This window comes from Rhinolophus ferrumequinum, unplaced genomic scaffold (genome assembly GCF_004115265.2).
Source record: "Rhinolophus ferrumequinum isolate MPI-CBG mRhiFer1 unplaced genomic scaffold, mRhiFer1_v1.p scaffold_87_arrow_ctg1_1, whole genome shotgun sequence".
In the NCBI taxonomy this organism is placed as follows: domain Eukaryota; kingdom Metazoa; phylum Chordata; class Mammalia; order Chiroptera; family Rhinolophidae; genus Rhinolophus; species Rhinolophus ferrumequinum.
In genome coordinates this window covers 1,133,734-1,160,876 of record NW_022680445.1, presented here as the reverse complement: position 1 = coordinate 1,160,876, position 27,143 = coordinate 1,133,734, and the positions used below count along the sequence as shown (strand labels likewise).

Below are 27,143 nucleotides of genomic sequence, written 5' to 3'. Positions count from 1 at the left end.
ATTACCTGACTCACAACTTGTTCTTATGTTTAAATGAAGCTCTGTTTATCATTTACGTGATACCACACTTGGTACATGGTCAGTCTTCACTGAATCTTCATTCTTACACTTCTACCGAGCCAGTGTTCCAACAAGATGGCTCTATTGTTGGAAAGCAAACCTAATGCAGATGCAAGCCAGAGCCGTTAAGTGTCACTTCTAGAATTGAGCTGGATGCCAAACAAATTTTATAAGTCACCAATATATTTTATTATCTCTCTTGAAATGAGTCAGTGTCTGTACAAATGAATAAGCAAATAAAATGTAGGGCCTTAAGGGTTTTGAAGAGCAAGGTGGTCTCATAAAGATTTAAGACATGGCTTCCAGTTCCATATCTCTTTACTTATGGCCACCTTACTGTCGTCTGTACCTCAGTTTTCTCATGTGGAAAGTAGGGGTGTCAGATGTCTGACATGGATACTAGAATTTGTCACATCATGGCATTGTGTCTTGCAACTAGAATGGACCTAAGATAAAAACAGACATATAACTATGTGCAATGGGGACATACATGATGGAGAGAAGAGCTACAGTAAGTTGGTTTTATTATCGCCATTGATGTTGACTGGGTGTTGGCAGTCTACTAAGCACTGCAGACCTTTCTCTCTGCACAGCGAAGGCTGTTGCTCCCCAGGAGACAAGCACACATGCACTGTGTGCCATGAAGACACGTGCTGGTTCTGTATCCACGTTTCACCCTTGTCGAAAGTCTAAGCATCTGCTTCCTGCATCCATTCCAAGGGTGCTACGAAAATAAAGCCCTCTAACTGGGCTGAAAAAACTCTGAGGCCCTGCAATTAATGCCCTTGTGTAGTCAGCGTTCTCTTGGAGGGGTGACATACGTGGTGTGCTGGAGCTGGCTTGTAAATTTTCAGGAGTTTTGTGAGCCAGTTATCAAATTATATTGAAAGTAAAGGTAGGACATTCTCAAAGCTCACCACTTCCGAATTGTTCCGTTACTTTTTACTATTACCTGCTGTCTTGAGGTCGTTTACATGTGCTGTATCTGTATGGTGCAAATACTATATGGTGAGGATATTCTGCTCGTCTCTTCCTAACCCTATGTTCAGTGACACCACACTGGAAGTTGTACTTGGTCGTGGTGAAAGCATTTATATCATGGAAATGGGCAGATGCTAAAAATCAGGTTTTCTCTCCCCGTTCCCCCTTCCCACAGAACCAATTGAAAAACATTTATCAGCACATTACTGAGTAGGAATGAAATTTAGTGTAAAAGTTCCTTTTGGCAGACTTGTTAAGCTGTGGCTATTGTAGACCGTTACAGAACCCACTTAGAAAGTAAAAAAAGGGAAAAAGAAAAGAAGGAAATGAACATTCTTCAACATCTGTGCCTGGCAACACAACTGATTTTCATGTAGAGGTCAATTAAAATTGTTTCAAAGCCTGGCTAAGCCATGCAGTATCACCTCAGTCTTGCAGTGAAAGAAAGTGATCTGTGCTTTAATACCTTGCCTATTTGACTATAGCTAATAAGTGAAGAAACTTTTGTTTCTTAAGTATTTGAATGTAGGTGTTTGTGACTCAACTCCTTACTATCTTTTCCCTATAGAATGGAAATTTAAATACATTTTGTAAAGGAAATAGTGCTAAAAGATTATGGTAAGATTTTTATAAGTATAAATAATATATTTACATTTTTTCATTCGTTCGTTTATTTGTTCATCAGACATTTAAAGTCAAATGTGTCCCAGCCACTGGTCACTTAAAGGTTCTACCTGAGGGAGAAATAGGTATGTATGCAGTGCTGGGGTAACCCAGGAAATGAACAGGGAATGTCAGAGAAGGATGCTGCAGCTGGTTCCTAAAAGGTGACAGCTCCACATTTCGTGTGGAGGAAACAGCCCGTGCAAAGGCTTGTAGGTGCCTGCCTGGTATCGCGTGTGGTCTCCGGAGCTTAATGTGTTTTGATGGAGGTTGGTTTGGTAGAAGTGACAGGAATTAAGAGAATGTGGTCAGACATTCTGTGGCTAGTTTGGGGGTTCCTGCCAAGCTCCCTCTTGAGGGACCCATGGCACGCACTTGCCGTTCTTACCAGCCTCTCTGGCTTTCACTCATCCAGCCTCAGCCCTTTCAAGGGCGTGCCATCAAACTGAAGCGTCGACAATGCAGGCTCCTGGGCCCTGCCCCTCAGGTGTCATTCTGCAAGTCTGGGGTAGACCCCAGGCAGTTTCCTTTATCATCCATCCTTAGAGATTCTGAGTCACCCCTCATTGAAAACTATTATTCTGTAGTTCTGTGCGGTCTTCACCGATGAGAAGAAAGGACACGTATGTGGTAAGAATAATAGCTCTTCCTGGTTTTACACCATTTTATGTCCAGTCGATCTAGCCCCACGATTACCCTGTGAGATATTCAGAGCACTTAATTACTTTTCTTATTTTACAGTTGAGAGAACTGAGGATGGCAGAGGTTAATTAAGTAGCACCGGGCCCCAGCGTTAGCAAATGGTGGACCCAGACTTCTTGGCATTCGCCGGTGCATAGTACCCATAGGGAGTACTGCCCACTGGCCAGGATGCCACCACGTGGTGACCTGCTCTGGGGCCAACCTCAGAAGCATTGTGCCTTAAACAGAGGACCACTAATACTCCTGGAAATATTTGGATATCCATTGGAATGGTGCTACATATTTTATGTAGTAATTTTAATCTTAAGTTTCCTTGTTCTCAATTTCTGCAGGCTCCTGTTCAGCCACAGAACTTTAAAATATAAAATCCATGATCCGATCTATTTAGTATCATTAGGCAAAATGTTAATGGCCAGTAGACTAGATTTCTATAGGTTTTAAGTAGTCTCTGTCCACCACTTAATGAAAAGAACAAGACAGAACGAGAGAGTGAGCTTCCGCCAGGATCCCTGTATTCTTATTCGTGTCAGCCTCGAACTAGTTTTGTGAGCACAGGTGGGCTTTCCTTCCCCGGTGGGCTCCTTGCTAGTAAAGAGGAAAGGTGGACTCCAGCTAAGTCCGGCCAGCTTTTGTTAAAGCTCCAGGGTTAGGGATGAAAATGTAACCACTGATTACATGTTCTTTGGCTTTTCCAAAACAAATAACATGTTTACATTGTGAGCAATGAACTCAGGATTCTATTACTGTATTCATTTATTTGAGGTTTGGGAAAAATAGAAATATATTTTACCCATCAAATTAATTAGATTTAAAATAGTTCAAGTATTTGTTTTCTCTAGTGTTAAATCACTTTTCCCAACTTCCCTGCTCTGCCTCCATCTAGATTGGGGGTTTTCTTATATGATCTCCCTCTGTTGTGTGCTTTGGTCAAAAAGTGAAGTAGAATAAAATTCCATTCATCTTGGTCTATGCTTCTCAGTTGTTTGCCCTTAGAACTGATGTTTTGGTTTATTGTAGAATTGGGACTAAATTTTTTTACTAAAATGAGAAGGGCAACCAAGTGAGAAATGCTTGTTTAGCACACAATGCAGTGTAGACGCCCAGTAGCCATACGTGGCTTAACTTGAACTTTACGTCCTAAGAGAACTAGAACAGTTTTTAGGGTATATTCTCTTCCTTTGACTTCAAAGTCATAGCTCTGTGCTGTTCAGAAATGAATTCCAGATATAGATTTTTATCAAACACATCTGACACTTTAAATAAATTTTAGACTGATGAATTCAGTGTTTCTGTGATAGAGATCATAAACATTTTCCTTTTTCAAAATGCAATCTGGAGAGTGTATATTTGTACTGTAGTTAATGCTGTGTTAAGTCAGTGTAATATAGCTGCTGCAAACATTTGTAGAGCGAAGAAAAAAAGCTTTTATTTAAATCTTGCCAGGAGCAGAAATAAAATGAGCAAAGGCACACTGGCGTGAGAGGCTACATAAAGATTAGTACTGTTTTATTACTGTGGTGTAGTGGTGTTAGTATCTCATTTAAACTGCATGTAATGTGATATAATCACTAATAATTTCATGTCTGAGTATGTGCCTTGTAAGATATGTTTGTTGAGTGAATAAATGTTGGATCAGTGATGTTTTTTTTCTACTACAGAACTTTCATTTACTCAGCATGGAAATTATATACAGATACCCTAATTGTAACACTATTTGTATATTTACATAAGAGTAAGACATATGAATAAATGAGCGTCAATTTCATTTAATTATGAAGTATTCTTGGCTAGCGCAGGTACCATGAAGACAAGTTTAGTAGTTATTTTTACTAAATTATAGAATCATGAAAGATAAGACTGTGTCGTGTTGTCCTTTTAACTGGCACCATCTGGCCCAGTGCCTGGACATTTAGTTAATGCTTAATATGTATCTGTTTTTTTGTGTTTTTGTGTGTGTGTGTGTGTGTGTGTGTGTGTGTGTGTGTCACCACCAAAGGTCGGTGGGCATCTTATATGCCACAGCTTATTGACAATTAGACAAAAGAGCTTTTTGCAGGCCAGAGAGAATTTAGAGCAGAAAGGAAACGGGGCTGGGGTCGGCTGGGGTGGGGAGATAACCAGAGTACTTGTTTAGCGTAGATAGTAACCAGAATTCGTCGGAATGATTTATGATTCATGGCGTCATCTCAGAGACACACAGTTTTCAGACAGCACCTTCTTCCCCCTTTGATGTGCTCTTTTCCTGTGTCATACTGGTTAGCTTCAAGTTCAAATTCCGATTACTTAGACATGACCATGGTCTCACCCTTTTACCTCTCCTTTCATTTCTGTCCCTGACACTTCAGGAGTTGGGCTGGCCCCCCTGCATAGCAGGTCTGGGTTTCCAGCGTTTGACGTTTGACGTTGCTACCTCCTGTAAATGTTTGGTTCTGCTGATGCCCTGCACAAGTCTGCAGTCCATCAAGGCTGGGTGGATTGGATGTTACTATTATTTTCACTTTTCTCTCTTCTTCGTAGTTCCAAAAATACACGTCCAGAAGTCGTACTTCTAAGTTCCCATAGCTCAGTAGCTAAATTTGTGAGGGAGAGGTTTTACTGAGCTCTGATGGACAGGCAGATACCCCTTGCGTTTCATTTATGTCATTAGAAGTCATAAAGACGTTACAGTTACAGTGCTTCTCACAAGTTTTGTTATGATATTTCACAGAAGCCAGTGTGTCCATATCACTGTGTGTTGGTAGCATCAGTAACCAGTGGCTCGATCTTTGGAAAGTGGATCTGTTATACACCCGTTCACTCACCCCAGTTACGGTTCCAGGGTAGAGTCCTACCTGCCTGACCTCACGGCTCTTCTTCTCTCACTTGTATGGTGCCGACCCCCAAGTACCTAGCTCCTCACCACCCACTGGTTCTCAGCTTACATTTTATTATCTCCACTGGCTATCCCAGGTTCCCCAATCTAAATTATGCCCTGAAGTTGCCTCATTCCTTTCCTTCCCGACATCCTTCTTGGGATAAGCCCTTGCTCTGCCAGGCACTGTTCTAGGCACTGAGGAAAGACAGGTCACCCCCGGATCTTAGGCTGCCATTGGAGGAGAAAGGCAGTAAGGAAGGAGTGTACCAGGTGGTGATCAGTATCAGAAATGAGAACAAAGCCAACTGAGAGAGAGAGAGTGCTGCACTGAAAGCCTTTCTGAATGGGGCTGCAACTTCAACAAAGCAAGAAGAAGCCAGGCCAGTTTCTAGAAGAGGGGTGCTCCAGACAGAAGGAAGCGCCTGTGCGTACAGCCTGCAGAGGCCGCAGGGGCTGGGCGGAGGGAGTGAGGGTGAGGGGCAGTACTGGGAAATGAGGTCAGAGAGATGGGCAGAGTCTTGGGAGACCAAGACCGTACGTGTCTTGTGTGAGGGGACAAGGAAGGAGAGAGCAGGGGACTGGCTGCATTAAATCCTCATTTTAAATGTTTCATTCACTCTGCGGCCTGGAGCATCTGAAGAGGACAGGCAGGGTGGAAGCAGGGAGACCTGTTCTGAGGTTCTCACACTAGTGCAGGTTAGAAGGGGCTAGGGCCACACTGGGGCACTGGGGAAGGCAACCAGTTGTGCGAGTTTAAATATATTTTAGAGGTAGGGCTCTCAAGGTCAAGTTAGGGGGCTGGTGGTTGAGATTAGATACAGGTTTAATTGGAAAGAAGAATCAAAATGACAACAAAGTATTCGACCTGGGCAGCTGAGTGAACATTCATGCTGTTTACTAGATAGGGCAGTCTAATGAGAAACAGAGAATAACAAGTGTTTTGTGTGGACATGTGAAGTTCAAGATTCCCAGAAAACCTTGAAGTGGAGACATCACACAAGCAGTTGGTTATATGGATCTGCAGTTCAGGGGAGAAACCAAGGCTGTGGCTATAAACGTGGAAGGCATCAGTAGACAGAAAACAGCACAATTATAGCCAGACATTTATGTAACAGGTGTATATTTTCAGTCCACATCCCAATTGTTCAATGAATGCGATTTTATCTAAATTCAACTTAGTCTGTATTTTTGAGACCCCCATTCTACTAAGTACTGGAAAATTTAACTGCCAATTCAACCAACATTTTTAGGTTGATTAAATTAAACGAAGTTGACACAAACACTTCGGTTCTTTGTTCCCCTCTAGCTCCTGGAGCTTAGATAGCCTCGTGACATCGGGGGCATTGTCCAGTCCTTAGCATCCGTGTACATGCGTGTTGTACTGCTGTCCTGCTGCTGGGTTACCTGCCTGTTTTCCCGCCTTGTGGTGGTGCACACGTGCTGCCCTCCCCTGCCTCCCTACCCCAATGCCCTGCCTGCAAATCTTCTTTAGGTATGTGGATTCTCTCTGTTTGGGGGGACACATTGTGTTTCAATTCCGTGCTATTCTGGGCACAGAAAACGGGCTCACACAGTCATCACTGTGCTACCATTGCCACACAGGTGGAGAACTCCTGCAAGACCTTCACCGCCCAAGGTTCAAGGTGCAGAGTGCTGCAAGATCCCCTCTAAGTTCAGTCCCTACATTTACCTAGGGTGCTGTGTGCTCTTCCTGCTGGTGTTAACCCCATGGGTTTGGATGTTGTAGGACGTTACACCCTCTTCAGAGGCCCTTACCAATATTTATTTTTTCTGTTTCAACTCTCCTTTCCATCAGCCCAGAGATAGTTTTTACCTTCCCTTAGGCAAGAGAAAACTGGCTTAACAAGAAGTATTCTTCCCAACTTTTGTGCTCTCTTCCTCACTCCTTGTACACACCTTTAGGATTTAAAAGCCAAGAATTGACATAACTGATTTCTGGTTCCTTTGTGACAATTATCCTTTGGGCACGAAAGGTCTTATGTTTATCCCTGTGAGTGAAGAGAGGTCGTGGGGTAAAGGAATGTGGTGAAAAAAAAATCAATTAAGACTGCACAATATGCCGCAAGATTTATATACTTAATTTCTGTCTTTTCCACGTCACTGTAAGCTCACAGAGGGGCGAAGTTACATTTGATTTGCTCAGCATCATGTACCTAGAACCCAAGTATCTAGAATTGATGAATGAATATAGTAATGGGTGAGTGTGTCACAGCGGGTCAGCACTGTGCTCAGCACACAAGCACACAGATACAGAAAACTTTTTGTGTTGCTGTTCACGTACGAGCTGTGCCTCGGTGACTGGCCATGCCTAGGGTTTGTTGGCAATCAGAAGATATTATAAGGGGGAGCTAATCCTCAGAGTTAGAAACTTCAAAAATTATTTCGTAATCTGGCAACTTTTTTACTGGCTTTCAAAAATGAAAACTGTATGCGTCTCGCATACTAGTGAGAAAACATCTGAACTATGTCTGGGTCATTCTAAAGCCCGCTGGGGAGTCTGATTCTTGAGTCTCACCCCAACTGCTCAGATTTTTCCACAAGGGGAACTCTGTGGATAGAGAAGGACAATCAGCTTTGAAATATCAGATGGCAGAGTGGGAAGCTCCACACTGAGAAATTTCTTTGAAGTCTCATGGTTTATATGAAATCTTCAAGTTGATTTTATGTTTGTCTCCATAATACAGAGGGTGCAAAAAAAATGGATGCATATTTTAAGAAAGGAAAAAACTGTGTTAAAACTGTAATACTCAATATATACTGATAATAAAAGATGAATACAAGTCACTTTTGACTCCTGCAATTACAAGAGGTGCTCAAAGTGGTTACCATCAGCATCCAGACACTTCTGATTACGGCGAACACTGTTTGGTAGACTTCTGTGGTGAGCGTGTAAACTGTTCCAACACCACAGCAGCAGAGCAGGACCTGTTGCTGAGCGAGTCCTCCGGGATCTTCCCTTGTGCACATCACACACAGCACCGTGCATCTCAGACTTACCACGAAGGCGTGCACTTGTTAGGCGTGTTGGAGGTTCTGTTGCATACTCATCCCTCCCTTGTCATCAAACTTCCACAACGTTCTCGAATTTCAAACACCACTTCAAAATGGCCTTGCGCTCGAACGACAACCGTGCTTCCGACGTTTTTTTTGACTGTCCTGCCTGTTGCATGGTGACGCTAGCCTAGCATCCATCTGATTAACTGCCATGTTTTGAACGAACGCCATACTACATATTGCTACTGTAATTCAATTCAACTTTGAAAAGTAGTACATAAATAACATCTCTTAAAATGTGTGTGTGTGTGTGTGTGTGTGTATTTTTTTTTTTTGGCACATATGTGTATGTGTGTTTTAATATAAAAATTAATGTGCTTTTCCCATCCCAAGTCTTCTATTACAGTTACCACCCCAGGAAGACATGGTTGGCTTATCCTCTTACTTCCGTGGCAAATGTAAGGAGCATAGTGTTAAGTCATTTAACAAATTGGTATTTTATTTTAATAAGGTCTTGAAAGTTCCATCCTTAAAACCAAACCTCAGGAGTGTAAAGGCTGCATGACTACAATCACTGCTACCATCTTTACTTTCTCAGAAGAATGTTCACCTGTCTATGACTTTCCCTGGTACCTGTACATCTGCCCAGGTGATTTTCATGTGTACCAGGATCACCTTTTTATTTACACTTATTTTATGAAACAAAAAAATCAACTCAGATTATTTTGACATAATAATTCAACCTAAATATTGACAATTTCTCATGTCATAAAACCTGAATGAATTTGTAGGCCATCTAAATTTAAAATATTCTTACTAATACATTTCTTGTCCTTGGCTATTTTTAACAACCCTGGGAGATAAGAAGAGCAAACACTCCCACTGCCCACTCATTTTGACTGCCTACAATTGTACCAGGTACTATCCAAGCTCCAGCACTTTTAAATAACCTCACTCTGACTCATGTTTCTTATCCATAAAACGGCTTCCCCTTAGTTCCCTGATCATAGAATTTGTGGAACACCGAGGTAACTGCTCAGCACCGTAGTTGGTGCTATGAATGTCAAGCAGATGGAGATTAAAATATTAGGTGTATTCCTGATAAAGTCATGCATAACGTGCGGCCTCGCTGTGAGAACAAAGTAGATTGCCGATCTCCCCTTTTCTTCCCCAGACACCCAAATCCAGCCTTCCGGCCAACGCAGTTGGATCAACAGAGATGCATGCCATGATGGTTGTCTCCCCGTAGACTGGGGACTCCTTTTCTGTGAAAAGGATTAGGAGGTGGAGTGGAGGCCAGGTGTGTTCCTCTGGAGACATCCCTCAGTATGGAAACACTAGGAGAGATTCTGTCTTCCCAGCCAGTTAGGGGTAAACAAGATGGCACCATATAAGTGCTTAGCAAAGAGAATACAACCACCCAGCGTAGATGATATTTTTAGGTACTTATTATTGATGGTTGTAACAGTAAATACTTTGACTTTTCTCATTTAAAATATGTTGTTCTGTGAAGACCCTTTAAGATCAGGATTACCTTCATTTTATGGAAGTTGAAGTTGAGGCTCCAACAGGTAAAGTAACTTTTCCAGATTCACATGGGTAGTAAGAGTCAGGGCCAGAACCCTCTTCTACTGTAAGCTCGATGCTCTCTGCTTTCATAAGTCATTGTAGCTCTGAGAATGTTGTCACATGAATGTTTCAACCAAAGCCGGGATTCAGTGTAAAATGTTAGATTTATATTTTCTGCTAGTGTGTTAGCAGGAAGTATTACCTGAAGAGATTCGGAAACAGGAATGTAAATATTAACACAATTAATGGTTTCTCTTTCTTATTTTTACAACTTTTGTTATACATTTTGTAACACTACTTTAAATCTGTGTAAAATAGAGAAAGTAATATATTAAGTGAGTTTCTATACCATATTTCATACCAGTTAGTATTTTGCCACATTGATTCGGATCTTTTCTTTATAAGAAGAGAAATGTTTTAGCAATGATGCAGGCATCCGCCCTTCCTTCCACTCATCCAAATCTCTTTCCTCCCTCCTCAACGGTGGCTTACTGGCTGAAGTGCATACTGGTGTTCTGAATTTTTACACACATGGTATGGTTCTGTGGGTTTGCTGCTGCAGGTTCTCTTTCCCCGAGCATCACACTTGAGATTTACCCCGATCGATGGATATGGAGCTAAAGCATTAGGCTTCTCCTCCTTCTTTCTTCCTCCCCCTTTCCCTCCTCCTCCTCCTCACATAAAACTCTTTCTTTCTGACAGGGAAACCAGTGCTGCATGGAGCCTCAAGTGTTCTGAAAGCAGGAAAGCAGTTCTCCTAAGCACCCTTTCTTCCCTGGGTTCTTCTCAAAGGCCTTTCTGTCTAGACTAAAGAGAGATTTTGCAATTTGAATCTACATTGTACTTTCAGTTCACTCTTTTGTTATTCAGAATTGAAATTTTAATTTCCCCAAGAACTTAATTCCGTTCCTCTAGGGCAAAGCATCATGTAATATATGTGTATTCAACTTTATACCAGGCTTAATAAATATTTGTTGAATTATAGAAGCATAAATTATAGTAAGCTGATAAACACAATGAAGACATTAGAAGATACTTATCAGGAATTTGGTCCATGATTTTTATGATTGAAACACCAGAGAGGTCTTTATTCAGATAGGATTTACCTAGTACTTACTAGCTTAAGTCAGGTGGGGATGTCTGTCTAAATCAGGGCATGTCAATTCGGGGTCATTGAAAGAGAGGGATGCCTACTGGAACCCTGTCAAGTGTATATACCCATGTGCTGAGATCCATGCTGATTATACCACTTTTTCACTTTTACAGAATTTCAAAAGCTGGACGGAAAAGTCATATTTATTGAGCTCTAAGTTTGGGCCTGGCACCAGGCCAGTCACATCACAAGCAGTGATGATCTGGGCAGTGTTATGACTCACATTGGATGGAGAAACTGAGGCTCAAAGGATTTGTCCAAAATCACACAGCCGGCAAGGGTCTGAATAGGCTGTCTGACCGTAGGGCTTTCTGGTCAACTGTACCTCGCCGTTAGTCCTCCTAATGCGTAGGCATCTGTCTCACTCTGTAGTCCCCATGTGTAGGCCAGGGCTGGTGACCCTCACTTGGCACCTCAGTGGTGCCAGTACTCCGTCCCCATCATGGCCACCCACTGCCAGCCCACGCTGATGCTCGCTGCCCCTGGGGCTATGACGCACAGCCGTGCTTTTTCTCAGAAAGGGTGGCTTCTGCTGATACAGACGCCTCCGAATCAGAGGCCCCTGCCAGCTACCACGACGCCCACTTACATGTGAGTAATCAGAGGAAAACTTTCAAATCTCAATGGCAGGTATAAAGCCTTCCATCTTTTTGACTACCGGCTATCAACGTGGAAGCTAATTTACAGCTTCAATCACGAGCCTTGGCACATTATTGGTATAGAGTGTAAATATTTGAATGCTAATTATCGTACAACAAACAGGCCACTGTGTCCAAAGCAGACGGGTGCTGTTTCCGGAAGCCGGCAGATCCTAGCTCGAGGGCAGCTGTGTTGTCTCTGCACAACCAATGATAGATGTCTGGAATCGCTCCCGCCCCCACTGCCCCAACAGCACCTGCCACCTCATTGTACAAAGGTTTGAAAGCTAAAAGCTACCCAGAGTGGCTCACATATGTAAGTCTGTCTTTTCAACTATTTTCCATCTGCCTTGCCGCTCAAGCAAAAACCTTGTATTGCTGAAATCATTTGCCCAGAAATTAATCCATCATCTTAATAAGTGCGGCCCACCCTTGTCCAGCCTCAGCCCATCACTCGTGGTCGCCAGCCAGCGCCATATTCTCCATATTCTCATCCCAGGCACACTTGGCTCAGGTATTCCACTGGCTGGAAGTGACTGACTCCCTTCCATACCAATGAGTCCTTCCATGTCCAACTCCAGCCTCCCTCTTCTCTGACGCACTCCAGGATTACTTGAATCCCTATGGCTCCTCTGCACGTTCACCCTCTGTCTTGGGACACAGAATCAAAGCATTCAGAATCATTTTATCTTCCTACCTCCTTGAAATCATGGGCCTTCACCGAGAGCCTTAGTGTCAGAGAACTGGCAGCTCATTCTGTCTGACAGAATGCTGAGCACAGGGAGGTATGGTTTCTAGATCCTGAGGCCTAACTAGGAAGATCAGTTTCTCCAGTGAACAAAAACACGGATAATAGGGAAACTGGGGTGTTAGGGGTGTCACTTGGTCCAGTCAACTTAGAGAGCGAGCCTGAAATTCAACATCGTGCTTTGTGACAGAGAGAAAAGAAAAATCTCAATAAAATTTTGAGTGTGGTGCAACGTCTTCTTGGCTTTGTGATATAGTCTTGCAAAAAGATGGGGTTTGGAGAACAATGTATAGGAAGTGGACCACTTAGAGCTTCAGTTTCTTCATATGCTGAATAAGAATCATACTGTTTACTAAGGGATTTGTTGTAAAGGTTTAACTGAGAATGGCGAATGAGACTCTATATGAGGTGCTTGCTATAGTGCCTCGCACATAGTAGGTATCTGATAAGTGGCAGCATCTGATAGGCCTGCTGCTAGCTCCTCCCTGACTACTGCTATGACATGATACTAGCCTCACCATATGACAACTGGCTGCATTTGCTGGGAGCCACCCCAATGGCCCGGGAAGCACAGCAAGCATTATATTCCCTCCCCCTGAACCCAGCCAAGAGCCCCGTCCAGCCCTGTCCCACTTATTTTACTGCATTAATTCCACTCATTCGTTTCATTTACTTCAGAAACACTAATGGGAGCCTCCCATGTCACAACCGACTTTGTTTTCTGGGAATCTGAGTAAGATGTGGTTCCGCCTTCCAATAACTCACACGCTTCCAACTGACAGAGCTCCAACATCCAAATTTTAAATGAACCGGAAGCCCTGGCACACGTTTTTTAAACTTACGCCTTTGCTAAGGGAGCTTACTCAAGTCTGCCAGCCCGAGCAATGTCCTTCCTTGCACATGAGGTTGCTGCATCCATTCTGGGGTCAAGTGGTTCCCGGTCACAGAGACCTGCCCCGAGCCTGTAGGAGCTATGCATACTCAGGGCTCGCACCACGGGCAGTGAGGCTGTCCTACCACCAAACTCCACTAGACCCGGGCTGATCTTTTTCTTTCTGTCCTACTGCAATTAGCTTAAAAAGGGGCTGGGACTAGAGAAGGAATGAATTAGGGAGTGGACCCTTAGTGTCATGCATGTAGCAGTCTGGAGGCTTTCTTTCTTTTATAAAAAATGAAAAAAGAAAAGAAGGGGTCATTTTTAAAAGGAACCTATGAGGTTGTGGAGAGAGAGAAGAATTCCAGCTGGGGGTGGTACCTTCCTCTTTTCTGCAGACGAGTGTTTTCTTGGATATACGACAAGAGCTAATTTTAGAAAAATGGTTCTTGAAAGAAAATAACTCCTGAAGGCTATTAAGATACAAGAGTGTCTCACTATCACTCACACACTAAATCTTCTTTATTATCTCAATGGTAAAATAAAGACGTAGATTTAAGATCAGTTCAGACAACTTCTATAGAAAAAGAACATGTGTGTTTCTCACACCAACAGAAAACCTGGCCAAATGGTCATTGTAGCAGACACATCAATCAAAGTGTGTTAAAAAAAGTTACTCTCCATTCAAGAAAACTGGTGATCAAAGCGTGTCAACCTTAGGGCTTATGAGGGGACATCATTAAAGTGGCAAAGCCCAGAATGAACTTCTCTTTATCCTTGAATAAAATAAGATTGTAGCTGTATTTGCCCTAAGGTGTGTTATAATGTTCATCTGTGGTAGTGCTTACAATTCAAAATTTCATCTGACAACTTTTAATAAATTATGGAAAATGTGACTTTCTGAACGATCTGAAGGAGAATTTAAACACTCCTTTGTACTATTTTGAATATGCACGTGGAAATGCGATTCATTTCTTTGAGAATTAGTTTCCAAGATATGGGTACCAAAGGTCCTAAGCAGGTAGAACAATCAAATTAGTTTCTAGTAGTAGGTCATTTTTAAAATTCTGCCGGTAATCACAGCCTTAGTGTTGCCATGCAAATTTCCTAGAGGCTGGGCTAGAGAGGCAAGGCACAGCGGCAGAAGGGTGGGGACGGAGAAATGTAGTTCAGATGGGCAGACAATGTCCACTTGGAATTTAAACCTTAGTATGGCCAGGTGATAATGTTCGATTCACCATGGCACAGAAGACAAAGCCACACCACACAAACTGTGCGTATAATATTGCCAGTTCCCTTTCCGGGGGAGAACTGGGAAGAGCTCAGCCATAGCAGTCACTTACACCAGCCCCGACAAAGCACACGTGGACGTATGATTAGGGAGTGCTTTTTCATCGGTGCCTGGGGACAGGTGATTTCTCTGATGTGCCACTTACGAGTCTCCAATGTGATTTATATCATGCAGCTAATGATGTGATATAGCAGACACCATGTTGTTTAAGCTATGTCATTATAATATTTCAGATGTAGAGAAAAAAATGTGTGTTTTTCATTTTTTTTCATGTCCCATTGCTTAGCCAAACATTTCTTCCTATTAGACTCTATAGTCATTTTAAAGAAAGAATGATCCAGGGCTGTGACATTGAGGATGTCCTCCATCTCTCTCTAACCTGGATTTTTAACTAATATGTTGCTAATGGGGGCCCAGTACACATACAACGATTTCTGTAGCATTTTGCTGGCAGAGGATTTACTGTTGCTTTGAGATTTAATCCTTGCACAATGTTCCCTTAATTGGCAGCAGCAGGTTTGCAGTGACAGAAGTTGCAGAGAAGGCTTTGGGATTATTAAATGTTGAAGCCTAGTCATAAGTTGAGGCGGGTCCCACTCCTTTCTGTGATTACTGTGCACGAGGGGCCACATAGTCTTACCTAATGAGAACTCCTCATTCTTTGCGTCCTGTTACTTATTCCTTCTACGATGCTCAGAGAGCTTCACAAACCCTGCTCTTTCTACCCCTCAGCCTACTAGGCAGAGAGGACAAAATGTGTCCCAGGGTCCTGGCATAGCGGCAGCCCCTTCTATGCAAATAGGCTTTCCCTTTACTTTCTTTGTGTCCACAGACTTTCTTTTATCCTTCTCCCTCCCTTTCATGTCTGTCATCTCCTCACAGGGGGAAAAATGACTGCATGTCTTCAGCTGGGAATTAGGCATTTCTGTATAATAAAATCTTTACATCTGATCCTCTGAGTCCTGACATGAAGTTCATGAGTTTCCTTTGAGCCCCAGTTCCATGGCTCCTCGACTCTGCTGCACCAAGGCAACTGAGGGTCATCTGGTGTGAAAGGTACTGGTCCTCAACGCCGGTCCTTGAGGCCAGAGTTCCTCCCCAACAACCAATGCTTCCTGTTCCTTGTTTCACTTAGTGCAACTCTACACACACATCACCTTTTGACTTTGTGCTTCGAAAATGGCCTCTGAAGCAAATGCTGAAGTAAGAAACCTCCATTTTCCATTCTTTAGTAATCCCCCAGAATAAGCCCCCAGAGCTGTTGCATGGCAACCAGGAAAAGATGATTTCCACCAGAATCAGAAAGATTAGACATTACTGCCTTTTAAATTAACTACTACAGTCTTGTGGTGGCATAACGATTTTTTGGTCTTTGTCCTGGGTTCCTTGCATGGAGTTTCTAAACCCCTGGGGATTTCCTGAGTGATAGGAGTGTCTTCGTTATGTTAATGAAGTGAGTCCTAGTGGGTCCCTAGGTAGCTTCAGAATGGAGGCTAGTCACCGGAATGATCAGATGTGGGGGACTTTGGGCCAGCCGGACCTCTGGGGAGAGGCGGGGTACTGGAGATTAATTCAGTCACATGGCCAGTGATTCAGTCCGTCGTGCCTGTGTAACGGAACTCTGATGAAAACTGGATGCCAAGATTCTGTGGAGCTTCCTGGTGGGTAAACACGTCAATGGCCTGAAACCTCAGGGCATGGATATGAACTCTGCATTTGGGACCCTTCCCACCCCCCACCCCCCCCACACACACCTCCAACCTCATGTATCTCTTACAAAGAAACCAATCATCAGTAAAGTGCTTTCCTGGGTTCTGTTAGTCGAGCAACTTACCAAACCTGAGGAGTAGCGTGAGAACCTCCCAAATGGTGAGAAATGCAGGTGGCCTGGGGATACCAATTAAGGCTGGCGTTGGGAGTGGGGCAGTCTTGTGGGACTGCGCTGATTCCAGTGACGACGAGGGTCAGAATTGTACTGCAGTGGGCTCAATTGGGGTGGAAGCAGAATAACTAGTATGAAGGTCACTTCTCTGATTTCTCATAGAAATGTCAAAATACTGGAAAGAGTTCTAGATCTTCAGGTTGGACATTACAGTTTGAAGCACTGTCTCCCTAGTGGATAGCTTTAGAAAGACTACTTAGCAGATGCTACTCAAAGTGTGACCCCAGATGGTGCAGGCCTGCAAACTGCGTTACCGGTTCCTGACTGAGATATGTTTCAGAATTGACGGTAAATATTTAGAAACGTTTACAGCCATTAGATATTGCCAAGACATTCAGGAATGGAAATATAAAAGTATCAGATTGTGACAATTTGTGAAAAAAAAAAGTGATCCTTCACCACAGATGGTTCAACAAGGTTTATTTACAAAATACAGCTTCAGTTGGGATGATCAGATGGAATCAGAAATTAGTGTTAAAAGTATGAACCCCAGAGTCAAGCAGATGGGTCTGTACACAATAGCTGCTACTTGCTGTCTCTGTGGCTTTGGGCAAGTTACTTAACTTCTCTGGGCTTCAGTTTCCTCATCTAAAAAATGGACATAGCAGTATTTCCTACTTTAGTAGGTTCGGGGAAGAGCAAATAAGATAATCCAGGAAAAAAAGTGCTAAGCACGGGGTGTTGCACATGGAAAGTTAACTGCTGGTATTTCTTCCGTGTTCATTTCTTGGCATCGGTGTCTCTAGTTTGGTGAAAGCATGTGCGATATATGTGTGTGATTTATGACTGATTATGACATCTACAGCCTTGCTTTCATGTGAACACAAGGTAAAGCAAGCAGTTTTGGAAAAGGCACACTCTATGTATTTAAATGAAAGTTGCTTTTCATATAATCCCTGTGAGAGGGATCCTTTATCTCAAGGATGCCGCAATTGTTGGAAGCATTTTGGACACTTCTCATTTGGGATCACTGTTAGAGCCTGTTCCAAGGATGTATTCTCAATATTTACCAAATCACCTCGAAAGTCAGTGACTTAGAACAACAGTCTATCATTGTCACTCATGGTTCTGTGGGCTGACTGGCTTGGCTCGGTTCTTAACGTGGGGTCTTCCATTGGGTGTAGTCAGAGGTTGGCCGGGGCTGGAATCATCGGAAAGCTCACCTGGGCTGGCTGTCACTCTTCATGTTTGGTGCTGGGACGGAGATGGCTGGAACAGCTCAGGGCCGACTGGGCATCTCAGTCCATGTGGCCTTTGTGCATGGCAGGTTTGGGCTTCCTCACTGCATAGTGGATTCAGGTTACAGGGAAGTCTTTCTTGGTGGCTGGCTTCCCCCAGAGTGAGCTTTCTAAGAGACAGGAAGTGGAAATGGCTGGACCTGATAACTGACCAAAGTAGTCACGTGTCCCCCACTCCACTTACTCAAGGGGAGGCTACAGAGACCCCATCTCTCCATACGAAGAGGGTCAAAGAATCTGTGTCCATCTTTAACTGTCTACAGAGCCACAAGGCACACGTGGTTTTCTTATTTTGGCGTGGCTGCATTGACACAGGTGTCGCTCACTTTGATTTCAGTTCTCATCCGAGTTTGAAACCCCAACGCTGTGTTGCATTATGGCCATGCCTCCTGTGCCTCGGTGGTGGAGCAGCCGGTATCCTACGCTCGAGAAGGATTAGATGAGTCCTAATTTCCCCATGAGCTCCTCCTGCTGCTCATCCTTGCCCCTGCCTTACCTGCTACAAAATTGTCTCCTGAAAGCCCACGCAAGCAGCACATCGTGCCTGTGCTCAGAGAACTTCCTCCCTCCCATTTCTCATACAGCCCAGACATCCACGTAGGCCCTGGAGGGCCCCCACTCTGAAAGGGCATAGCTTTCCGGTTGTTTTCCCCAAATGGTCTCCCTGCTTCTTCCAACAGCATCACTCGAACACACATCCACACATGCCTGCAGACCCCAACATGCACACACACAGGCTCACCTCATTCTTTCAATTCATATTTGTTCCGAGTGCCTGTGCTGGGTGCTTTGCTCAGCTTTACTAAAGTCCCACCAAGCTCAATTATTATTCCACAAAGGTGCTTTATGTTTTTGCCTTTCTGGGGTTTGGCTTACATACCTCCGGTTTAGGTGCATTGCTTATTGATGTTTTATTCTTTCCCTTAGTACTAAGCACTGTGCTACCCAAGTATCGATATAGCACTAAACATGGGTTGAAATACTGTATGGTGGTACTGCTCATGTCTGCTGCCTTTGCCACCCTTTCTCTGTTGGAGGTTCATCGAGAATCAGCAAGCTCTCTCCTTGTCTCCTCCCTTATTTAAAATGTTAACACACTTTCCTCTCATTCCCTCAGAGATTCCTGGGGAGGGTGAAGTAATTTGGGGCACTGCGGAAGTCCACCGACTCACTGGCATAACATCCCCCTGCAGCTACAGACACCGAAGTATTGCTTATTCAGGACCACCATAGGTGGGCTTCTGGTGTGTTCCAGGCAGCCTCCCAGGCCTAGGGGAAACCAAAAGAATCCGATATGATTGTCACCCCTTAGAAATACACAGCAGTGCATTTTGGTTGCCTCATACTCAACTAAGAGATGGCAAACTCTGCTTGATTTTCCTGCTTTGCTTTACCACACTGGAATTCTATAAACCCAATTTCAGGGAGAGGTTGTTGGGATGGCCCCAATTAAGCAACTGTCAAGGTGGGGAAGCAGACTTGTCACTGAGTGACCTGGAGAGGGTTTACAAATATACTCCCACTTCACCTCCTCTCTCCCAAGACTCTCAGCTGCGATGGTGGAGCCCCCTTTCAGAAGTCGAGGGTCAGGGGAGCTATGACACCTGCATTTAGCCAAAGCTCCCAACTGATCCTGGTTTCTGATGACCCTCCTAACCCTTTCTTACAGAAACACTGCAGATAAACTGTCCCCAGAGATGTGTGAGCAGGTATTCCACGTTGGCTAACTGTAGACCTGGATGTTTTTCAGGTTCATTCCGCCCTCCACTGCTTCAGGACACAGGGTGCTTGCGGACCACTGAGACCTGCCATGAAACCACACTTGAAGCAATGGAGACAACGAATGCTTTGCGGGATATTTGCTTGGGGGCTCCTCTTCGTGGTGATTTTCGTTTACTTCACCGACAGCAACCCTGCTGAGCCTGCGCCCAGCTCCTTCTCCTTCCTGGAGACTAGGAGGCTCTTGCCCATGCAGGGGAAGCAGAGGGCTATCATGGGCGCCATGCAGGAGCCCTCCTTGCCCGAAAGCGTGAACGCAAATAAAGGACTGCTCGATGGACACCTGTCTGGTCCCTTCCTCACAGGGCCGGGCGACCTGCAGAAATGGGCCCAGGTACAAGATGGGTTTGAAAATGAAGAAGAGTTCTTTTCATCCCAGATCGGGAGAAAATCTCAGAGCGCTTTCTACCCGGAGGACGACGACTACTTTTTTGCTGCTGGTCAGCCAGGTTCTCACAGCCACACTCAGGGCACGTTGGGGTCTCTTTCCCGCGGGGACCCAGGCCGGTGGGAGGGAGTGTCACCAGCTCACCAGGCCCAGAGAAGACCGGGGAAGAAAAGGCACCGGCCCCAGGGAAGGAGCCACGTGTTGGAGGAGGACTACGAAGGGGACAGGCTGTATTCCTCCATGTCCAGGGCCTTCCTGCACCGGCTCTGGAAGGGAAACGTCTCCTCCAAGATGCTCAACCCACGCCTGCAGAAAGCGATGAAGGACTATCTGAGCGCCAACAAGCACGGCGTGCGCTTCCGAGGGAAGCGCGCGGCGGGCCGGAGCCGGGCGGCCCTACTGTGTGCGCTGCGGCGCCGGGTGCGCGTGCGCACACTCGACGGCACCGAGCCGCCCTTCTCGGCGCTCGGCTGGCGGGCGCTGGTCCCAGCGGTGCCCCTCAGCCAGCTGCACCCGCGTGGCCTGCGCAGCTGCGCTGTCGTCATGTCTGCGGGCGCCATCCTCAACTCCTCCTTGGGGGAGGAGATAGGTGGGTGTCATCTTGGGGTCTCTGGTCCCAGTCCCGGCCTCGGTGCTAGTTGCGGGCTGGCTCCTTTTCCACCTGCCTTTGGATCCCACTGGCAGGGCTGATCGGGCCCAGCACTGGATGTTTCGGACATTAGCTGGAGAGTGCTTTTCCCTGGCTGGGACAGAAGGAGCCTGTTTGGGACCCCGACAGAGGAATTCTGCGATGCAATTTTAGACCCCAGGCGTTCTCCGCATAGCTGGGTCCCAGGGGGAGTCCAAGGCCCGCGCCCCGCCTTTTGTTGCCTCACTGATCTCTCACTGCTGCTGTCTCAGGCTTCATCTCCCTTAGAAACTGTGTTCTGACTCGGTGGGCTCCCAGCCTGGCCCACAAAAGCCAGGCTGGGATAAACCCATAATGTGGTAGAATTATGGGAGAGAAAACCGGAGGATAAGAAAGGAAAGCAGAACGCACAACCGGAGCAAAGACAGGGGTGTTAGCTCCTAAGAGAAGTGTGCATGATAATGAATATAGACAGTTCAGGGGCTAAATCGACGGCCTTGCGGAGAGCCCGACTGCTGTAGAAAATAGTATTCCTGTCGCAACTGTGAGTGCTGACCTCCTCCCGTTGGCACAGATCCAACCTCTGGGTCATGACCAGTGACCTGGCAGGGACTATTCTTTAAGACGGTGAATAGCACAGCCACACCCAGGGCTCCCATCTTCCCTTCCCAACTCTGCCAAGAGCCCTGGGGCCCATCTGTTTCATGGTTCCTGTATTAGGCCTCTCCAGAGAAACAGACAGATGGGATGTAACTGTGTTTCCCCGAACATAAGACCAGGTCTTATATTAAGTTTTGCTCCAAAAGACACCTTAGGGCTTTTTATGTTCAGGGGACGTCCTCCTGAAAAATCATGCTAGGGCTTATTTTCTGGTTAGGTCTTATTTTCGGGGAAACACGGTATATGTGGAGAGAAAGAGATTTATTTTAAGGACTTGCTCCTGTGACTGTGAAGACTGGCAATTCTGAAATTTGTAGGGCAACCATGTAGGCTGGAAATTCAGGTAAGAGTTGCTCTCCGGAGCCTGAAATCTGCAGGGCAGGGTGGCAGGTGGAAAACTCAGGCAGGGTTTCTGTGTTGCAGTCTAGGTACAGAATCCCTTCTTCCTCAGGACATGTCAGTCTTTCCTTTAAGGCCTCAGACTTCCTTCTATGCCCAGGCTAATTCTATCGCTGCACCAGTGAGCAAGCAGCTTGGCCCTTTAGGCACACTAATTCATTTAACAAATAGGTATTTAGGACCTACTGTGTGCCAGCTTCTGTACTAGGTGCCATGGGAATGGATGTGAATTAGATGCAGCCTTGGCCTCAAGTCCAGATGTAAAGCTACCAGGTCTAATGCATTCTTACAAGAGACAGTGTTACCCATCACTAATCTGGAAGTGACGTTCAGGGGCCACCACCCACTTGTTAGAAAGGAGTAACCCTTGTTTCCTGGATCCGTTGGTCATTCTAGGTCCTTGAGGAGAGCCATCCAGAACTGCGGGTGGTGCCATTGTGATCAGGCTCCACAGCCCTGACCTGATCTCAGATGTTGAGCATGAGGCTCAATGTGAGAGTTTTGAAAAGTTAAGAAAACAAGACACAAATCTGGGCTTGAGGTCTTGGGTCCCAGTGTCCCCGTGCTGACATTACAACAGGCTCATAATAACATTGTCCATGTGTCACATAAATGTGTAGCCAAAGCCAGAGCAGAGCAGCCTGCGATTGATTAGGCAAGAGCGGTGGTGTAGAGGTCCCTGGAGGGAGGTAATGCCACAGTTCTTTCTTGTTTCCAAGGACCATTATTAACAATGGAAGAAGGAATTTTAGTATTATGCTCTAAAGCAGGCAGGAACTTGCTTCTGGTTTTGTTTTGCTTTGTTTTAAACACCTCTGCATCACAATTGCGTGTTTGGGTTGGTCTCGTAATATCCCTCACTCTTTATTCTGGCATGGTGTCCCTGAGCAGAGTCTCATAAACTCGACTCTATTCAGAATTTGGATTAGAGCGTGAAAGACACTGGGAATTGCATGTTTTTAGGGAACCCGAAATATCAGTTATATCTTTGTTAATTTTCAGTATCTAAATTTATATGCACTTATATGAAGCTTCGTGATTAGAATTGTAGAATCGTAAGTAAAAAATACTGTGTTTTTTAAATAATTATCTTTACTGTTTTGCATATGTTCCTTTGAATCCAGTTATAAGAACATGTCATCATAGCATAACACAATTTGTGAAAACAAAAAAGTCTTTCATGTTTATAAGCTGGTCTCTCATAGCATCAGCACTTGTGGCAGTTGAGGTGCCGATGTTTGTCTTCCCTAATCATCTGACTGTATAATGCTTATTGACACATGGCTGTTAATAGCTCTCTTAATAAAAACAAATTCATGTAGCAGATTCCTCCGGCAACTTGGAATATAGGGCATGCTGTACTATTTAGCTACATTTATCTTAGCCTCTACATACCTAACTGCTTGTGAGTTGACTACATGAATATCAGAAGACTCATAAAAGGTCATGGTCTTTCGAAAAACTGAGGGCAGAGCTAGAAAAATACCTGGGCTAGCTGCATGTCAGCCCTGCCAGGAGGTCCTTGGGGCTGCACTGTCCCTGAATGCTGGGCAACTCCCCATCCTCTGAGAGGAAGCCCCAGCTGGCCTCTGGGTGGTTTGCTTTTTGGCTGCCCTCTAGCTCCTCCTGCTGGTTCCCTTGGCAGTACAGCCCTGTTTCCCAGTTCTGTTAGACTGAGTCATACCGTGTAATTGTTTGTAAGAACATTGTAGCAGTTGTAAGCACCTCCACTATGAATGCTATTGAAAAGCAAACTGAACTGTTTTGGAAGCGTGGAACATTCTGGCCTAGCATCAGTGAGATGTTTTTTTCCACCTATACGTGTAAACGATAGTAATTTGGTAGCAAGATCACCGCCAGCAGTCCTGTGGAAACACTACAATGTCTACACTGAGCTAACAACAGTGGCTTTGATATGGGAGATCAGAATCTGTGTACTTGAAATTCAAATTCTGGGAAGTGTGTGGGAAATGGAGGGGGGTATGTAGGGAGCGGGGCATATAGTACTTGCTGGTGAGAGCTTGGGATATGGTACCTAAAAAAAGTGAGAAAGTAGATCAGACAGTCAGTCAACAAACATTGGCTGTTTATTGATACTTACTTCACCGAGGCCTGAGGCTATGCTAGCTACCAGTGACATAAAGAGAACGGGCGATGATTATCTTGTTATTAGACGTACAAAGAGATGTAAACTGACAGACAAGACAACTGAATCCTAACCCACGGTGAGGACTGGTGCCATGGCAGAGAGGAGGTTAGCAAAGACTGCTCAGAAGAGGGGACTCCAGGCCAAAGGCCAGCATAGATAGCAGAGAGATGCAAAACAGCATGGTGTGTGTGTGCAGGAGATGCGTGCTACTGGGAACACCTGTCGCCTGGAGGGGAGAGGATAGAAAGTTGGACAGGCAGGCAGGGGTCAGCTCCCAGATGTTCTTGTGCATCATTCTTCAGAAATTAGACTCACTTAATAATTATATCACAGGTACCACTTAAGAGGACATTTACAGCAGACAAAGTCCAGTTCTAAAATGCTTTTATGTGGTAACTGCTACAAGCCTTGCAATCCTAAGTGATATGATTATTCCAGTTTTATGGATAAGGAGATGGAGGCACCTAGGGGCCCAGTGGGCAGAGCCTGGATTCCATCAAACCCCAGTCTGAGTCCAGAAACTGCAGCTCCAACCCCTGGCCCACGGTGAGAGGCATTGCAGTCTTTAAAGCACAGGAGTGGTGGGTCAGCTTTTTATTTTAGAGAGATTGCTCTAGAGCCTAGATTTGAGGGCATGAGGGAAGTAAATCTCATTGCAGGAGTCTTGTGAGAGGTGAGACAGACCCAGGCAGTGGTCAGGAAAGATGAATTCCCTAAGGACTGGAGGCCTTTTCTCCCAGACTTACAGATCTTGTTTTCTGCATAAGCGTGGAAAGGAGAATGTGGAATGCAGTGCCCAGGGCAGGGCAGTGACTTTAGGCTTGTGCACCTCCTGGCTGGCTGCTCCTTGAAGGGTTTTAATCTTTCTTCAGTGAAGGCACTTAGCCTGGCTCTGTTCTCAAGGTCAAAGTGAACTGGCTCTAGCCTGCAAATGCCTTCTCCAGAAATGATGCTTTACTTTATTCCCCTGGTGCTTGCTGTCTGATCCATTTCTTTTCTAAATAGGGATGGACAGCTTAGTTTTTAAGGCGTGTTTGTTATCAAGAAGATGCATACACAGCCAGACACACATTTACAAAACTTGTCTGAGTGATGGACACTCCGAGCTTGTCCTCCCCCACATGCTTCATTCTCTGCTCCCATCCCCCCCTCCCCCTGCAGCCTGGGCAGCTTCAGGCTCTGCCTCCCCGCCTCCTGCAGGAAACAGGCCTTTTAACTCTTCAGACTCATACGGCTTCCTCAGGAGTTAAGCTAGGTTACATTCCTGTGCCCTGGGCCTCAGGAGATTGTTTGAAAGCTTCAAACACCCCTCAGTGTCGAACCCTGGCATTTAAAAGCTGGGGCCCACAACAAAGAAACAAAAACTCCTAGACCCAGACAATTGTTCAGTGGTTCCCAGAGGGTAAGGGGGAAGGTGGGTGGTAGATGAGGGTAACGGGGATCCAATATATGGTGATGGAAGAACTGACTCTGGGTGGTGCACACACAATGTGATACATAGATGATGTGTTACAGAATTGTACACTTGAAACCTATGCAATTTTACTAACTAGTGTCACCCCAATAAATTTCATAAAAAATAAAAAGTTGGGACATTTTCAGGAGCTATAATGATGAATTTGGAATTGCTGCCTAATTAATTTGAAATGCTTGGGATCCTTGAGTTGTTCACCTTACCTTTAGACGGGGCTGTGTCTGGGATTGTGTGGTTTAGGGGAGATGGTCGTTACGCGTGCTAGCCCCCTGCTTCTGGTCCTGGTGTTGTCCTGACTACCTCTGACTGCCTGGAGTTCACCTCACTGCCTGGAGTCTCCTCCCTCAGCCTTGTCAGAGGGTCACCTTAGGTCAGGGGTTAATACAGTGTGGTCTGCTTACGCTTGGGGAGTTCAAGACCCTTTCAGGGACTCATGAGGTGAAAACTTTTTATAATAATACTCAGAGGTATATTTTGTTGTTTTTTAATTGTTGGCATTTGCACTAATGATGCAAAAGCATTGATTGATAAAACTGTTTCTTAGCACAAATTCAAGGCAGTGGGGACCCAACTCTCCTAATCATGATAATTTTCATCACCAAGCATAGCAGTAATAGGAAAAGGTGCCAGTTGCACTCATAGATGTCCCCGATGAAGCATAAAAATTGTTGGTTTTATTAAATCTCAATCCTGAGTAATCACGTGTTTAAGACAAAGTGAGAAATGACCTGAAAAGCACGTGAGCATACTAACATACAGTGGAAAAGAACTTGTGTGATTGAATTGTGAGCAGAGTATAACTCATCATGAAACACAAATTTTACTTGAAACAAATGACTGACAGACATACGTTTTTCAGACTTGCGTATGTGGCAGGTATTCTCTCTAAAAAAGGAATTAACTGAGCCTGTCACTTTTAGGAACATAACTGACAGTATTTCTTGCTAGTGATAAAATTCAAGCTTCCCCTACTTGAAAACTAATGCGAACCATGGTGATATTAACTAATGTGCTCTTTTTTTTTTTTTATCATTGCACAATATTACAAAATTATGCATGGCTGAATCAACAATTTTAAGAGAAAGATAAACTAACATGTTTCAATGTGACAGAGCATGAAAAGTTCATTGATACTGTGTCACATTCCTCATTACAACTAACTTTTAAGAAACTAGCACTTGTCAAGCTTTGATGAAGAATCACAGAAGACTTTTTCCAGTAATCTGGAAAGACTTCAAATATCCTTCCATTTTCAGTGACACATTTGAGTCTTTATACACTTCAACAGAAGCAATACATTGCAGCAGAGTGAATTCAGAAACAGCAAGGAGAAACCAATTGTCTTCTTAAAAGTCAGACGTTAATGAGATTTGCAAACATTTAAAACAGTGCCAGTCTTCTCACTATTTTTGTCATTGAAAATATAGTTTTTTTGTAAAAAAAAAAAAGTTATTTTAAGTTACTAACTATTTAATTTGTTCTATTTTTACTTTCTAATGTGGTATATATTGATACATATAGTCCAAATAAACAAAATGTCTTTGGGTGTCTTTGGGTGGTCATACATTTTGAAGAGTGTATTTTCAAGGGGTTTTGAGCCCAAAAAGTAAGAATCTAGAGATGACAAACTTCTTTTTTTGAGGAGCCAGGTAGTAAATGTTTTATGCTTTGTGAGCCGTAGGGTCTCTCATCACTCAACTCAGCCATTACAGACAACAGGTGAACAAATGAGTGTGTCTGTTACAGGACAACTTTATTTACTAAAACACGTGGCAGGTCATAGCTTGCCTCCTATGGCAGAATTTTCCCTAAAAGATTGTTGTAGGATTTTTTTTTGATGACATAGGCATAACTTTATTCATTCTTTGTGTTCCAAATGTTTATTAATTTTGGTGCTCAAAACTGGAGTCTGACTTCTTCTGAGTTTGGTGCTTGTCA

The 27,143-nt window shown here is 44.4% G+C and overlaps 1 protein-coding gene across 5 annotated transcripts in view; it reads left to right on the top strand.

The window, feature by feature from the left end:
* Positions 1 to 27,143, top strand: part of ST6GAL2 (ST6 beta-galactoside alpha-2,6-sialyltransferase 2) — a 70,559-nt gene that overhangs the window by 19,488 nt on the left and 23,928 nt on the right. For 4 of the 5 annotated variants that reach the window (XM_033102381.1, XM_033102378.1, XM_033102380.1 and 1 more), the window contains exon 2: positions 19,479 to 20,484. In XM_033102381.1, the coding sequence (XP_032958272.1) occupies positions 19,539 to 20,484 (946 nt within the window). In that variant the 5' untranslated portion in view covers positions 19,479 to 19,538. Of the gene's footprint in view, positions 1 to 9,529; positions 9,576 to 19,478; positions 20,485 to 27,143 lie in introns of those variants that run through there. The other variant, XM_033102379.1, reaches the window with a different exon arrangement.